The sequence below is a fragment of the Malaclemys terrapin genome, chromosome 9, assembly GCF_027887155.1.
Source record: "Malaclemys terrapin pileata isolate rMalTer1 chromosome 9, rMalTer1.hap1, whole genome shotgun sequence".
Taxonomy (NCBI): domain Eukaryota; kingdom Metazoa; phylum Chordata; order Testudines; family Emydidae; genus Malaclemys; species Malaclemys terrapin.
Genome location: NC_071513.1, coordinates 36,445,132 through 36,462,547, shown reverse-complemented (window position 1 = coordinate 36,462,547; position 17,416 = coordinate 36,445,132). Strand labels below are relative to the sequence as shown.

At 41.7% G+C, this 17,416-nt stretch overlaps 1 protein-coding gene across 6 annotated transcripts in view; it reads right to left on the bottom strand.

The window, feature by feature from the left end:
• DIAPH2 (diaphanous related formin 2) overlaps window positions 1–17,416 on the bottom strand; it is an 869,427-nt gene that overhangs the window by 481,493 nt on the left and 370,518 nt on the right. For all 6 annotated transcript variants that reach the window (XM_054038969.1, XM_054038972.1, XM_054038973.1 and 3 more), the window contains one exon: window positions 9,136–9,237. In XM_054038969.1, the coding sequence (XP_053894944.1) occupies window positions 9,136–9,237 (102 nt within the window). The remainder of the gene's footprint in view (window positions 1–9,135; window positions 9,238–17,416) is intronic.

Below are 17,416 nucleotides of genomic sequence, written 5' to 3'. Positions count from 1 at the left end.
AACAGAGTTGGGCCAATATATGAAACTATTTGATCCTGGGATATAACTTCAAAACTGTCCAGATACTTAATTAGAATATACAATTGATCTTAATACTTCATCTAAATGAAAATTGGAGCATCACATTTCCATTCACAAATAAGATGAATATTAAGCTAATTAGTCTATTACAAAATATTCCTTTTCTAAATGAATTTTAAACATCTAATTCTGACCTATATTAAGTTTGATGGGTATATTGATAGGTCAATCAAAACCTTATTAATTAACATTCCTAATTTGTATATAGAAATAGGTACACACATTTTTAAAAATCTATCTTTATTTTACCCTGTCTATCCTCCTATATTTATTTTTTAACATTTAATGTTCTTCCTAACAACAGCATTCAGATTATCATTAATCCAAGACACCCAGGATTCTAGTCTGTCTATTCAGGTCACTAATCCAATGGGAAAATGAAACACCCTAAAAAGGAAGCTCCTTATCTGATTACAGATGCCAAAATTTTTCACTATAACAAATGTTGATGCATTTTCTATTTGACTTTTCAGAATTTCAATGTTCAGAAATACAAACTAGTCACTACATGCACAATCAAGACTAGGCACATTATAAGTAAAAAATATTTTTGCTACTAAGTTGTTGTGCTGTGCCTTTTTAATTCTCTCTAGCACTCTTTGAACATATTCCCCAGAACAAAGGTACAGCAGTGAACATAAAGAAAACAATTATCCTACACTTACTTCGGGTCTTTGAGATATTGTACATTCACATAAACCTCATGCACATGAGACCTAATTATTTTGACCAGCAGAGTCCATCAGGGCCACATATGAGCCTGAGCCTCCTCATGACCCAGCTTAAGGCCATAACGATGGGGCTGCAACCCTCCCTCTTCTCTTGTGTTCCTGGAAGACCACCTCTAAGGCTCCTAGATGGAGCAACCAGGTCACTTCAGTTTGCAACAAGCACTTGTGAGAATGCCCTGAAGAGGGAGGGGGAAAGGTGTTGGTAAAGGGTGGGGAAAGCAATTGGATAGTATAGCCACAAGCAATGCAAGTCTAGCTCCCATTTATTGGCTGTAAAGTCCAACAATACACTATGAAATAATGCAAGGTGGCTTCTAAAGGACATACTCTGCAGACTGTTGGTGCAGCTCTTGAATGTCACATCAATTCTGCTAAAACATCAAAGGAGAATGTTTGCAGAGGCTGAGGAAGGTTGATATTCTCTGCTGTACTTCCAGTGTTTCTTGGCAAGGTATTCAGGTTTCCTGTGGTAAGACAGCAGGCACTGTCTCAGTTGATGCTATGGTTGACGGCAGTATGGTTTATGGTAGGCCAGAGTGGTACAGATTCCTAGAGAGAGCAAAGTCACTTCGGAATATTTCAGGAAATGTAGCATTTTGTCAGTCCTCTCACTTTTTTGAGGGCTTGGAGCTGTTCAGCAAGTCCTTATCCACAGCTTGTATTTGTGAGAGATACCCAAACCTTGGAGCCATAACGCTTTTCACACAGACTTGGTCACGGTGTCCGATGCATTCTTCGCTGCTTCCAAGGACTGGCCCTCTTTTATAATGTCTTTGGGCTCCTCTGTGTTCGGATTAGAGGTTATTAACAAAGGGTGTTACTCTGTCGTATGTTAGAAAGTCTGATTTGTCCAGTAGAGCTTGGCAGTTGGCCATTTGCAATTGTGTGATGCTAACAAGTATGATTTTCTCTCAAACAGGTCTAAAAAGGTCTTATTCTTTGGTGTATTCTTGTCTAAGCATGGTTTTTCTTGGACAGCTGAGACAACTGATGATCCAGGTTAGGATGCTTATAAAAGTCCTCCAACTCCCAAACTCCAAAAGGGGCACCTTGTAAATTTTTTTCCAATGTTGACAATAGCGGCCAGCGTCTGCCACAAAGCTCTTACGAAGATTAATAGTCCCTCATTTATAGAGAAGACAATTCTAGCAGGGTCAACAGCAGAAAGAGTGGAGAAAATTTTTTTAGATGATTGAAGTCTCAGCGCCTCCACACTGTCATCCATCTGCACGAACAACTCTCAAAATGCACTGAAATCTCCCAGAATCATTGATGAGGTCACAATTTCATCTGGTGACTATGATAAGAGGTCCTTGGGAGGCGAGGGAGCAGAATGATGTGGCTACACTTCTGGGTCCCACTCTTCCTCATATTCCAGGGAAGCCACCGAGGAGGGACACCATTTCCTCTTCCTTAATGATGAGGATCAGATTCCTTGACACCTGAATGTGTGGACCCCAACACCTCAGTAGGGCCAGGGTGGTATCCTGTATGCAGATGGGTTGCTGGTGCATTTCAAACTGGACTGTGCCAGTCTTGATAAGCCAGAGGGCTCTGTGGAAGTCCTCAAAGTTGAGGTTTCCCCAAGCCCTCTTCCACTAGGTTCCCTAAGAATTCAGTCCAACTCTAGTCTCGTCACTCAGGTTCCTTAATCTGGCATACAGCAAATCTATGCTGAGTTAATAACAACCAAAGGGTGTGGGGAAGTACAGGGCGTCCCACATATCCAAAGTTACAGAGCAAACTTCTTCCTTTATATACAGTTTCACATGACACTGCATCTAGTATATGTTGCATCACGTTTGGGGATTGGTCACACTGTAGGAACCAATCCCTGTACAGCACACACTGTTCCATGCATGACTCGCTCTTACCCCCTGGGGTGTAACCTGGAACTGAACCACCATCCTGGCCTCCCCTCTCACACTGTGCTGCTGTGACAAGCTACAAAGCCCTCCAAGCTTGCACTTTTACCAGCATTCTCACAGGTAGGGACACACCCAGCTGCAGTTACATGCAGGTCTCTTACCACCAGCCTCAGACCCCAGAGCAGTACCGTCCTGCCCTGCTCAAATCTGGCCAGTGTATGGGTTTTAATACCCGGTCTGCCTCTCCCTCAATGTGAAGAGGACCATGCACACGTGGGAAAATCTCAGCTTGGTTACCACCGGACACTCTAGTCAAACACACACTAGTTTGGATTAAAACATAAAATAAGTTTAATAACTACAAAATGATAGATGTTAAGTGATTATAAGTGACAGCAAACAGATCAAAGCAGATTACCTAGTAAATAAACACAACTGCAAACTGAACTTAACATACTAGATAGGTAGGATATGAATTAGCAAATTCTCACACTGAGTGATAAACAGGCTGGCAGATTTTTAAGGCACAAGTTGCCTTTGCTTTGCAGCTTGGGTTTCCCAGCTTTTCATACACAGGCTAGAAATCCTTTTCAGGGCCGGCTTTAGGCACTGCGGGGCCCGATTCGAAGGAGTTGCCGCCGAAGTCCCGCCACTGTCTTCGGCGGCAGCTCAATCGCTGCCGCAAAGGAAGGACCCTCCGCCAAAATGCCGCCGAAGACAGCGGCAACGATTGAGCTGCTGACGACGACAGTGCTGGGACTTCGGCGGCAGCTCAATCAGCTGCCGGTGCTTTCGGCGGCACTTCGGCAGAGGGACCTTCCTCCACGGCAGCGACTGAGCTGCCGCCGAAGACAGTGGTGGGACTTCGGCGGCAGCTCCTTCGGGACATTATAGGGCCCTCTTAGGGGCATGGGGCCCGATTCCAGGGAATCGGCTGAATCACCCTAAAGCTGGCCCTGATCCTCTTAGCCTGGGACTATCACTTCCCCCAGTTCAGTCTTTGTTCCACAGGTCTTTCCAGGTGTGTTGTTGTAGGGAGAGTGTGGTACCATCATAATGTCATTTCCCCCTTTTATATCTTCTTTCCACTTGCTGGAAAGTTCTTTTGCTGTGGCCTGGGTCAAACAGTTCCCTTTGTGTAGTGCTATCTCTGAGAGGTTTCTATTGTAGACAGTTCCTGGGGTAATCCTTGTGCTTGTGTGCATTTTCTCAATAAGACATTAACATTGTTTGACCTTTTTACTGTTGTACCTGAAAGGCTGATTGTGTTTTCAAACTCACAACATGTGTCTGTAACACATGCATAGCCAAACTTCATAACTTCACATACGATGACAGCACATACAATTCAACAGAATATTAATGTCTAGCAGATCAAGACTTTTAGAATGATACCTGACAAGGCATACTTTGGGCAAAACATATCCTAATTGTATCATAGTGGTGAATAAGGGGGTGTCAGGGTGTCATAACCTCATTTTACATCCCAGGATTATCTTAGCCATTGTTATTTTGTCCTCTGAAAATGGTTCCCTGGGTGTTCCCCCCATCTTAGCTAGTACAGACATCTCATTTCCAATTCGCTGATCCATTTAACTTCCTAATTCTTACTCCAAAGAAATGAGGCCTCACTCTTGTCATGTCAAGCCAAACCTACACTCAGTTGTCTCCACAGCATTGCCTGACCTTATAGGGGCTGATTCTCTGTTAGACACTGGGAAAAACATGATATAGTAAGGAGGAGTACACATCCTCCATGAGTGCCACCGATGAGTAGAATGCTTTTAGTGCCAAAGTCTGTGCCGTGGACATCTTCGTGTCAAAGATGGCTCCAGTGCAGATTATGTCTCTCTCTAGGGAGGTGGTCTGTTACAGGGAGTTCTCTTCAGAGATCTCGACCAAATAGCCATTTAAATCAGTTTAAGGTATTGTATATTCAAGATTGAGGATTGTCCTGAAGGTTTTCAGAAGATGCAAGGGTTTTTTTTGTTTGTTTTGGTTTTTTGAAGAGTTTGCAAATGTTAGAATCTAGTCATATTGGACACGCGTTCCAATTTGTTGCCATAAGTGAGAGCTAAGGGTAGGTCATGGCCACCCTAGCCTTTATGTCTTCACAGAGGAGAATAAAGAAACAGGATACACAGCCTCGACAGACATTCCTGGTCAAAATAATTTGATCTTGTGCACATGCACAGCTACACTGGGATTCACGCTGACACGTAACCAGAATAGTAGTAGTATTTACACTACTAAAATGTACAGTGGACAACAGAACAAAGTTTGGGCTTTTTTTTTTTATTTTAATGAAAAACAAGATACTAGAAAGTTTAACTGTAATGTCCTCATATTAGAGGTCTGGAGACAAATGCAGAAACACAACTACATAAAGACAGCCAGAATGAGGTGGGTGGAGTTTTTCAATAGCATTGAGTGGTAACTAGGATTTTATGGGAAAGAAATTACTACAAGTTAAGAGTATTTGACTGAACTGTTGATAGATTGAGTCAAAGGTAAACTGACCACACTGTTTGACAAAAAAAAAACACACACAAGGGGCATAAGAATGATTTTTGAAAATAAGTGAAATTTCAGACATCATACAATTAACAAAAGTGGGAAGCTAAATTCTGCTTTCACAATGGTATAAATCCACAACAACTCCCATCATCCCAGTTGAATTACTCTAGATTTGCTCTAGTAAAACAGCAGAATTTGTATCAGTTTATATCAAATGGCATATTGTTTGGGAAATCCTCTCACCCAAAACATCACTTTATATGCTCAATAATCTTAGCAACAGTCTAATTGCATCATGACAAAATAAGATAACTACTCCAAGTACATCTTTGTAGAAATGGTGTACATCAAACTACAACAGCACCTAAACACAGCATGAATGCACAAAGAGCAAATACTAATGACTTACAACTGTGAATTAAAATGGTGTTACTCTAGGATGCTCTTCTGACCTGGATGTAGCGATAAGGGTAAGTAAACTTTCCTCTCAGTACAACAACATTAACAATTCACAGAGGACAGTTTAGCACTACAGCATCACAGTGCCTGTCACAGGGTTACTTAAATATTTGTTGACATTATCAAACCTAATAAAAAATGTAAGCCTGAGAACTAACCCAATTGCTGCTTTTTAGAACAAAAATATAATGTGAGTTACATTGTCATTTATGTTGGCAATCCAGTCCAATTTGTAAACAATAAATTTCATACCAGTCAAAGTGCACAGTATCAAAAGACAGAATATAAAAGGCATGTTATCTTTATGTAATCTGTCAAAGTCATGACTATCATCATCCAAGACAGGATGAATATATGGCATGCTATTAATTAAAAATAACAAAAAATGAGCATATAATTAAAAATATGTTGTATCAATTAATACAACCTCTAATACATTACAACCAGCTTTTCAGATTCATAACATGTATGTCACTAATACACTAGCAATGCATTTAACTTCATTTTCAGTACCATATTTATAGTTTTCCTTGAGTGTGTCAATCTAAGTGAGGGATCATTGTCCAGGATGGGTGGACACTCATCAGTGATCGACAACCCATCCTGCACAATGATCCCTCACTTTCACAGACCTTGAGAGGCAGGCCAGTCCTCGCCCAAAGACAACCCGCCAACCTTAAGCATATTCTCACCAGCAACCACGCACCGCACCATAACAACTATAACTCAGGAACCAACCCATGCAACAAAGCTCGATGCCAACTCTGCCCACATATCTACACCAGCAACACCATCACAGGACCTAACCAGATCAGGACCTAACTGGCTCATTCAACACCATCACACGACCTAACCGGCTCATTCACCTGCACGTCCACCAATGTTATATATGCCATCATATGCCAGCAATGCCCCTCTGCTATGTACATTGGCCAAACTGGACAGTCACTACGCAAGAGGATAAATGGACACAAGTCAGATATAAGGAATGGCAATATACAAAAACCTGTAGGAAAACACTTCAACCTCCCTGGCCACACAATAGCAGATGTAAAGGTAGCCATCTTACAGCAAAAGAACTTCAGGACCAGACTCCAAAGAGAAACTGCTGAGCTCCAGTTCATTTGCAAATTTGACACCAGCAGATCAGGATTAAACAAAGACTATGAATGGCTTTCCAACTACAGAAGCAGTTTCTCCTCCCTTGATGTTCACACCTCAACTGCTAGCAGAGCACCTCACCCTCCCTGATTGAACTAACCTCGTTATCTCCATACTGATTTATACCTGCCTCTGGAGATTTCCATTACTTGCATCTGAAGAAGTGAGGTTCTTACCCACGAAAGCTTATGCTCCCAATACTTCTGTTAGTCTTAAAGGTGCCATAGGACCCTCTGTTGTTTTTTACACATATAACAGTCACTGGCTCCAAAGGGAGCCTCCATCCTCCTGTGGTGAAAGTATGGGAGCTTTAACACATTAAAACATATCAAGTTGGAATGTGTGGCTTACACACTGAAAATAATTTAAGACAGACACAGAAGATCCTTAGGGAAGACCTCATGGAAACTGTGGGACGACTTTCTCTGTGTTGCCACTGGAACTTAAAGATTTTGCATTAAGTAGTTTCCTTTTATATACTTTTGCACAGAAAAGGAGCAACCAGGGCCATTTTTTTAGCTTGGGAAAAAAAAAAAAACTAGCAAACTACTCAACTATATTAAGGTGTGTCTCAAAACAATTGACCTACTTTTTGAAAACTATGCCTTCAGACACTGATAAATAGAATCAACCTGAACTAATCGTTTTTTTGAGGTTGTGTGTTACCTTTACCTCTCTCCTCCAAACACAGGGTCCTCCTGAACCCCCTCCCGAGATTACCTTTGAATTTGCTCCTGTATAGATTGGTCTCTCCAAAAGGGATGACATTTTAGAACTAGGCCATTTATTAAAAAGCTAGAAAATATCTGAAAAGTCACTAAACATTTTCCAATTCCTATATTTAAAAAAGCTACATCTGATCAGGCCAAATGTTTTTCCTTTGCCTCAACATCTGAGAAATGTTGTGAGGATTGACTTATTTATTTTTGGTGCAGTCAAACTGGGCGCCAAAACTGAACTTCTAATGAGCGGTTTCCAAACTGTGGATCGGGACCCCAAAGTCAGTTGCAACCCCATTTTAATGGGTCACCAGGGCCAGCATTAGACTTGCTGGGACTCAGGTCTGAAGCTGAAGACTGAGCTCCAGCCCCACCTGCGGCAATGGTGCTTAGGCTGCAGCCCCCTCTTCCCCCACCCAGGGTGGCCCCCCCAGGGGTCATGTAGTAACTTTATTGTCAGAAGAGGGGTCGCAGTGCAATGAAGTTTGAGAACCCCTGTTCTAATGGATAGCTGGTTACAACCTTTTCCCAGGAAAGACTACTATCTCTAGCCAAAATTGCATAGTTATTTTTGTGACAATACGATTTACTGCATATATAGCAATTGAACTACACACTTTTTACAAAACACTTCTGGCTAGTACTTTTGGGACTTAAACTTTACTATGTAACTTATGCTATACTGGAAGATTTGATTTAGAGATGAGACCTAGTCACAAAGGGACACATATTGATTTTTTTATTTTGGTCATACTTTGTGTCCCCATTGGGACTACTCTTTGGAGACAAGTGCTGATACTTAATATGAGTAACATCAGAATCTAGCCCAGAATTTGGATCAGATCTGAAATTTCCCCAACTGCAGAGGTTTTACTAGGTTTTGGATTCAGGCCCACAATTTATCTGAATAAACAAACCCAGTGAACTCAAAATTTATTGATTCTTCTTAATAAGAAATCTTGGATCTCTGCTCAAGTTCCACTCTTTTTAGTAGCAAAATGATATATTTTACAAATATATGAGCATGAGTAGCCTAATTTTTTATTGCAAGGCGAGAGCGGAATATCTGAACTGAGAAATAATACATAGGGTAGCTCTTTCAATTGCCAGTGCAGTCTCTTAGATATTAAGTACAAACAACAAATGGGCGAAAAAAATCATCAGTCGATGACTCTGCATAAATGAATTCTTAAGAAGTCCTAAAATATACCTCTTCTGCTCTATTATTTATCAGCAGCACTCCACTGTCAATCAGCAGAGAGATACAAGATTTGATTTGTCATAGAAATGACTTTTATAGAAAGTGGCCGTTAATTATACATCACTGTTCCTTTCAGTAGTACAGTATAGAGTAGGCTCTGTCAAGTACCTGTAGGGATTCTATTCTTGAAGAATCTTAATTTCCTGATTTTTGGCAATACTGTGCTAAATAAATATATTTATATGGGAGAGAAAGAGACAGAATGGTCCACAATCTGTACAGTCTGAAAAACATGCATTAACAGTAATGAAAAAAAATCAATACACTATTGAACTACTTTTCTTTTTAATGTATCTTATAAATGACAACCCCTGGCTGAATATTAGTCTAGTACATACCACAACTCCAAACTGTTCTGGCTCACAGAGATCATCATATTCATGCTTTAACTGGGCTAAGGCACTGAGTTCCTTCTGTTCAGGAAGATTCTTCACCAAATTCTGGAACCAAAGAAATAAAAAGGCATATTACATTACCTTTATATTCTGCTAATTGCTGTGATTTTAATGAGCATTTGATAAATATTTTGTACGGTATGATGTTTGTAGTTTGTTAGATGACGTGGTAATTAAGGGAATATTGTGAGACCCGCTTTTTTTTTCCATTTAGATATTTCCAATACCATGCAAACATTGATCTCTTAACATACAATAACAGCAAATCAGTAAGTTAGATAGGTTTATACAGATGTCAGCATCTCCACTAAACAGACTCTGTGACAGGAATCATGATTTTCCAGTGTTAAGGAGTTAGTGCTGTGATCTCTGAACCACTGGCGCCAATGCATTCAAGTATTAGTGATTGGCTGCCAACTTTTTTTTGGTTTTGTTTTGCCCCTGTGGTTTCATCTTCCTCATTAAATTATAAATAAGGAGCATTATCTTCCTTCCCACCCACATACAAAGCAAAATTTTACTTCCCAAAACAACTCTGGGCTTTATCCTCAAAAGCAGTCTGCAGTCACCACTTAAGACATTTACACAGAAATGGAGACCATTCCAAAACTGCATAAGTCTCTGGGGCTTTAACTATTAAGCATAACCTTTTCAACCTATTCTCCTCTGATAATGCTTAATCAAGCTAAGCAAGATGTAAAATTGGTTCATAAGCTCATCTCACTATATGCTCAAAGAAAATGCTGTGCGTATCAGATGACCAATTAAACTCTGGCAAAAGGACAGACCTCATTTGCATGCCCCTCTCCATTGCTTTATTTTAAATAAATATACTTCGGGTAGTACAGGTGTACAGAAATCCCTAATTTTATAGTTAAATCAATATATTTAAAATTTATTCTCACACAGTTTTTTCTTTGTCATTTGTAAGATGAAGAGAAGACTAACTTCTTTTTTAATTGAGCAGGATATTGTTATCTGCTCTAAGAAACTCATGGATCTTATAGGTTTCCTGTTAAACACAGGTGTCCATCACAATGTTGCCAGGCTGATAGAACATGTGTACTACTATTGTCCACACTCATCAATGCACTAGCCCCTAGTGACTGTCCTTCCCTCTGCCTTGTCGCCACAGATCGCCATTGTCTACCATAAGTCATCGGTGAACGAACTGGGAAGACAGAAAACTGGGAGCACCAATGGCAGAAGATAATATCAGCACTAGAGTAGCATAAGGATTTTATAGGATCCCTTGTGATGAATGCTTAATGACCCATTTTCTTTTCCCCTACACCTTTACAAAGCTGTTTGATAGCATACATGTCAACCTGGACTGCCTTTGCTGAGTTCCAGAATCTGCTGTCTAATGGACTACCTTGCAGAAAAAGGCTGAATACATTTAAGGAAGCTTTCCAGACCTACGGAAGGGAAGCCGGGGCAGAAAAGGATAAAAGTAATGCATACCTTAACTAAATGCAAGCCATTCTAACAAGCTAACATTACACTATCTTACTGATACAGACTACTCTGGGCAGTTGACATAGGTCAAACATCCTTGCTAAAACTGCTAGGACTTATTACAGTCTCCATCGCTGTTAAGCAACACCAGCTGCTTGCTGACCCAAACTGTGGTCGACATGTATTTCCATATATTTATTTAAAAAAATCACTTTCATCATAGATTGAACATATGTTGGAACTCAAATTACAAAAACTGTATCTGTGACTGGTAGCTCACCTCTCATGGTTCAGCCTACTGTAATTTTGAGAAGCTGCTACAACTAAAGGTTTTTAAATGGAAAACTTCAGTGTAGACATGTCTGTGACACAACTGTAACAATATGTATACACAATCTTTCATGCATCATAGCTTTCACTTTATGCTATCTCAGCAGTATGATGTAAAATAATTCCTGTTCAAAGAACAGAGACCTTAACTACTTTCCACATTTTGGCAATTTTTTTACAGCATTCCCCAAACTTTATTTTCCTTAAACGTTAATTGCACACTTAAAAGTTAGCTAAGTGAAGGTATTGAACTATAATGACCTTACCTTCTTACCAAAACGTAACTGTTGTTTCTCATCTCATAACAACTCATTTAGCCATGCTACTTGTAGAAGAACAGATTTGGGCTCTCCATGATTAAGTCCATCATATTGTACATAAATTGTGTTTAAACTGCAAAAGACCCTAATTTATTTAGTCAAACTCATTTTTTAATGGCATCACTGTGCCTATGCCATCTAGAATTAAGTAGTGTTCTTATGGTTGTTTTGCTTTTTAATATTATGATTTATTTTTCTCATGTTGGTTCTATCCATAGACTTTGTTAAAGAGAAACATGCTTGATTTCATTTTTAAGCAAAGCCCTGGCAAAGACTGTACACAATATTACTCTAGCTCCAAGATCTGCAACATACCTGTTAGTCACAGATTCTAAAAGCATACTGTACGTAGTTTTCAAAAAACATTAATTTTGCCACCACATTTGTTTTATACATGTGAACACAATGTCTAAAACCTTCAGATACAGAATCAATAGTTGGCAGTTGTGACTCAAATGAAGCAAAAGCTCACACTCACTGAGTTTGGACAGAATACTAAGAAAGTTTTGTGTTGATTATATAGTTAGTACAACTCCTTCAATACCAGTTACAAGTTTATATGAATTAAAAAAGCAGAAGTGGTAATTTGTTTAAGTGTCAGTGCTGTAAAACAGAATATTATGTGATCAGTTCCAATCTAATTTTCACAGTTCTGAAGAACAAATCTTTGTCATTTCCTTATTTCTTCATAGGAAAAAATGCACTTGAATTGAATGCTCACATCCATCAAGATACACATTTCCATGAAATACAAGTGAAAATGGAAATTTGCCCAACACATTGGCATGAAGCCTTTATTTTGTTTGACGGTTAAGTAACAATTACTTCTATTTGTTTTTTTATTTGTAATAAAATTTATTTGTAATAAATTCTCACAAATTAAATATCCAAGGAAGTACCTTTCTTTCATACAAGCCCAAAGAAATTTAATTTTTGTGACTTTGTGGAAAAAGTCATTTTGCCCATTATTACTCTCATTTTCCTTTTAAGAAAGGATACAACAACTTAACTTTAATTTACACATAGCATTTCACGGAACTGACAGTGCCTCAGAATCTTTCAGCCAATGTCTTTGTATGGCTGCAACTGTCAAAATGCTGCTCTATAATTCATTTCCCTTTTCAAAAACAAAGCACTGACACAGTTAATGTAGTTTAGTAAGTGTGCATTTCAAGATCTTCTATTTTACTTGCATAATCCAATGCAACATGGAAAATACCATATTTAAAAAGAGCTGCAGGGAACAAAATAAGCAGACAGAAATGCACTCAAGCTGCTTCGTACACAGACACATGCACACATTATTTCTCCACAGGGGAAGTCTTGTGGTTGTTGTTTCAAAGCTGATTATAACACTCACAAATGCATTAACAAGGTAACAAACTGTGCTTCAACTGCAGTAATGTTAAAATGTGTTGAAGACAAGCAGACTCACAACTACTTTCTTTTAAAAGTTAGCCCAACAAAGAATTTTGATTTTGTTTTAAAACCAAAGGTTGTAGAAATCTGTGTTTTACTACTTTTGTGTCTTCTTATTTATGAAATATGGATAAAAAGTAATTTAGGAATATTTTATTATATTATTTCATATTAAATTTAACCATGTATCTTTCCAAATGGTCTGGAATGCCACTGTAGCTAATAAAATCTGTTACAGTGTATTACAAATATAGCAGTGTTAAGTGCTATACAGACAAATCATGCACAGAGATCTCAATATTATAGGTTTCAGAGTAGCAACCGTGTTAGTCTGTATCCGCAAAAAGAACAGGAGTACTTGTGGCACCTTAGAGACTAACGAAGTGGGCTGTAGTCCACGAAAGCTTATGCTCTAATAAATCTGTTAGTCTCTAAGGTGCCACAAGTACTCCTGTTCTTTTTGCTCAATATTATAGAAAGCAAATGATGGGAGAAAAGAACACAATGTACAGGAAGAGTGGCCAGGGACAAGACAGCTGCCTATTTCTTGATTACATTAGAGTTGCAAAGTTAGCTATCTAAACCCAGGGATAAACATCATAACAGAAGTGAGTCTTCATTTAAATCCTTCCGTGCAGAGCAGCTCAGGAAAGGTGTTCCTTGAGTGAAGAGCAGAATGAAAGACACTTGTAGGACAAGTAGGTCACTGACTGAACGAAGAGGACAGGGAACAACAAAACAAGAGAAAACTGAGTAAGGAGGAGCAAGGATATGTAGGGCTTCAAAGGTGAAGATGAGAAGTTTAGTTGTGATGGAGAAGGTGGGGACCATGGAAAAAAGGGTTGATGTGGTCGGTTTTCCTTGCAAGGACATTTTACAAGGACTAGTGAGAGATGATCTGATGCCCAATGAAGCTCAAGAGAAGGTGTTTTTTTCTTCCCTCCTTTACCTCAGGGTAGGTCTACAATACGAAATTAGGTAGAATTTATAGAAGCAGGTTTTATAGATATCGGTTTTATACAGTCGATTGTGTGTGTCCCCACATAAAATGCTCTAAGTGCATGAAGTCGGCGGACCACATCCACTGTACAGAGGCTAGCATCGACTTCCGGAGCGTTGCACTGTGGGTAACTATCCCACAGTTCCCGCAGTCTCTGCCACCCATTGGAATTCTGGGTTAAGATCCCAATGCCTGATGATGCAAAACAGCGTCACGGGGGGTTCTGGGTACATGTTGTCAGGCCCCTCCCCCTCCGTCAGAGCAATGGCAGACAATCGATTCACGCCTTTTTACCTGGGTTATCTGTGCAGACAACATACCACAGCAAGCATGGAGCCCGCTCAGCTCAGCTCAGCATCACCATATGTCATCTGGGTGCCAGCAGACGTAGTACTGCACTGCTACACAGCAGCAGCTAATTGCCTTTTGGCAGTAGATGGTGTATTACGACTGGTATCCATCATCGTCGTACTCCAGTTCGATGAGAGGCACCTGGGCAGACATGCTTTGTCTCCTGGAGACTCAGTCTTGCCGGCAGTCCTACTGAACCATCTTTACAATGATGGCTAGCAGTCGTAGTACAATATCTTCTGCCAAGCACCCAGAAGATGCCGAGGGCTATCTGTCATGCTGCACCGTCTGCTGCCAGTTTAAGATGTAAAAAAATAGATGGACCAGATTTGTTCTGTATTCATTTGCTTCCGTGAAATCAACGGCTTGCTAAACCCAGGGTTTTGAGTTCAATCTTTGGGGGGACCATTCTGTGTGACAGTTGTTTGTGTTTCTCCCTGATGCACAGCCACCTTTGTTGATTTTAATTCCCTGTACCCATACGCCATGTCATCAGTCGCCCTTCCCTCCCTCCGTCAGTTTCGCGCCTTTTTTCAGACCAGACGCCATAGCACTGAGATCATGGAGCCCGTTCAGATCACCGCGGCAATTATGAGCACTATGAACACCACGCACATTGTCCTGGTGTATATGCAGAGCCAGGACATGCCAAAGCAAAACCAGGACCAGCCGAGGAGGCGATTGCAGAGCGGCGACAAGAGTGATGAGGAAATTGACATGGACCTAGACCTCTCACAAAGTATGGGCCCCAGCAATGTGCAAATCATGGTGTTGCTGGGACAGGTTCATGGCGTGGAACGCCAATTCTGGGCCCGGGAAACAAGCACAGACTGGTGGGACCGCATCGTGTTGCAGATGTGGGACGATTACGAGTGGCTGCAAAACTTTCGCATGCGTAAGGGCACTTTCATGGAACTTTGTGACTTGCTTTCCCCTGCCCTGAAGCGCCAGAATACCAGGATGAGAGCAGCCCTCACAGTTGAGAAGCGAGTGGCGATAGCCCTGTGGAAGCTTGCAACCCCAGACAGCTACCGGTCAGTCGGGAATCAATTTGGAGTGGGCAAATCTACGGTGGGGGCTGCTGTGATCCAAGTTGCCAGGGCAATGAAAGACCTGGTGATATCAAGGGTAGTGACTCTGGGAAATGTGCAGGTCATAGTGGATGGCTTTGCTGCAATGGGATTCCCAAATTGTGGTGGGGCGATAGACGGAACCCATATCCCTATCTTGTCACCGGAGCACCAAGCCACCGAGTACATAAACCGCAAGGGGTACTTTTCAATGCTGCTGCAAGCCCTGGTGGATCACAAGGGACGTTTCACCAACATCAACGTGGATGGTCGGGAAAGGTACATGATGCTCGCGTCTTCAGGCACTCTGGTCTGTTTCGAAAGCTTGAAGAAGGGACTTTCTTCCCAGACCAGAAAATAACCGTTGGGGATGTTGAAATGCCTATCGTTATCCTTGGGGACCCAGCCTAACCCTTAATGCCATGGCTCATGAAGCCGTACACAGGCAGCCTGGACAGTAGTCAGGACCTGTTTAACTACGGGCTCAGCAAGTGCCGAATGGTGGTGGAATGTGCATTTGGACGTTTAAAAGTGCGCTGGCGCAGCTTACTGACTCGGATAGACCTCAGCGAAACCAATATCTCCATTGTTATTGCTGCTTGCTGTGCGCTCCACAATATCTATGAGAGTAAGAGGGAGACATTTATGGCGGGGTGGGAAGTTGAGGCAAATCGCCTGGCCACTGATTACACGCAGCCAGACACCAGGGTGGTTAGAAGAGTACAGCAGGGCGCAGTGCGCATCAGAGAAGCTTTGAAAACCAGTTTTGTGACTGGCCAGGCTATGGTATGAAACTTCTGTTTGTTTCTCCTTGATGAACCCTCCGCCCCCCTGCCTCCCTCCCCGGTTCACTCTACTTCCCTGTAAACCAACCACCGCACCCTCCCCTCCCCCCTTCGAGCACCGCTTGCAGAGGCAATAAAGTCATTGTTACTTCTCATTCATGCATTCTTTATTAATTCATCACACAACTAGGGGGATAATTGCCAAGGTAGCCCGGTATGGGTGGGGGAGGAGGGAAGGAAAAGGACACACTGCAGTTTAAAACTTTAACTCTTATTGAAGGTCAGCCTTCCGATGCTCAGGCAATCATCTGGGGTGGAGTGACTGGGTTGCTGGAGGCCCCCCCACCATGTTCTTGGGCGTCTGGCTGAGGAGGCTATGGAACTTGGGGAGGAGGGCTGTTGGTTACACAGGAGCTGTAGCGGCGGTCTCTGTTCCTGCTGCCTTGCTGCAGCTCAACCATACACTGGAGCATATCAGTTTGATGCTCCAGCAGCCGGTGCATCGACTCTTGCCTTCTGTCTGCAAGCTGACGCCACCTATCATCTTCAGTCCGCCACTTGCTCTGTTCAGCCCGCGATTCATCCCACCGCCTCTCCTCTCGTTCATATTGTGCTTTTTTGCACTCTGACATTGATTGTGTCTACGCATTCTGCTGTGCTCTTTCAGCGTGGGAGGACATCTGGAGCTCCGTGAACATATCATCCCAAGTCCGCCGTTTTCTCCTTCTAAGCTTCGCTAGCCTCTGCGAAGAAGAAATATTTGCAGCTGGTGGAGGAGAAGGGAGAGGTGGTTAAAAAAAGACACATTTTAGAGAACAATGAGTACACTCTTTCACGTTAAATTTTGCTGTTCACATTACACAGCACATGTGCTTTCGTTACAAGGTCGCATTTTTCCTCTTATATTGAGGGCCTGCGAGCTTGGTGTGAGAGATCACTCACGGGGTGCCAGGCAACAGAATTCAGCTTGCAGGCAGCCATGGTAAGCCACAGTCTTTTGGCTTTTTTAACCTTCATAACATGTGGGAATGGTTTCAAACAGCAGCTCCCCCATTTCCCATGCCAAGGACCCATTGGGTTGGCCATTTAAAATGGGTTTGCAATGTAAAAGGAGGGGCTGGGGTTTCCGGGTTAACATGCAGCACAAACCCAACTACCCCCCACACACACAATTCTCTGGGATGATCACTTCACCCCTCCCCCGCACTGCGTGGCTAACAGCTGGGAACATTTCTGTTCAGGCGAGCAGGAATGGGCACCTCTGAATGTCCCCTTAATAAAATCACCCCATTTCAACCAGGTGACCGTGAATGATATCACTCTCCTGAGGATAACAAAGAGAGATAAGGAATGGATGTTGTCTGAATGCCAGCAAACTCCAGGACCATACGCTGCCATGATTTGTTATGCAATGATTCCAGACTACGTGCTACTGGCCTGGTGTGGTAAGGTGTCCTGCCATGGCGGATGGGATAAGGCAGCCCTCCCCAG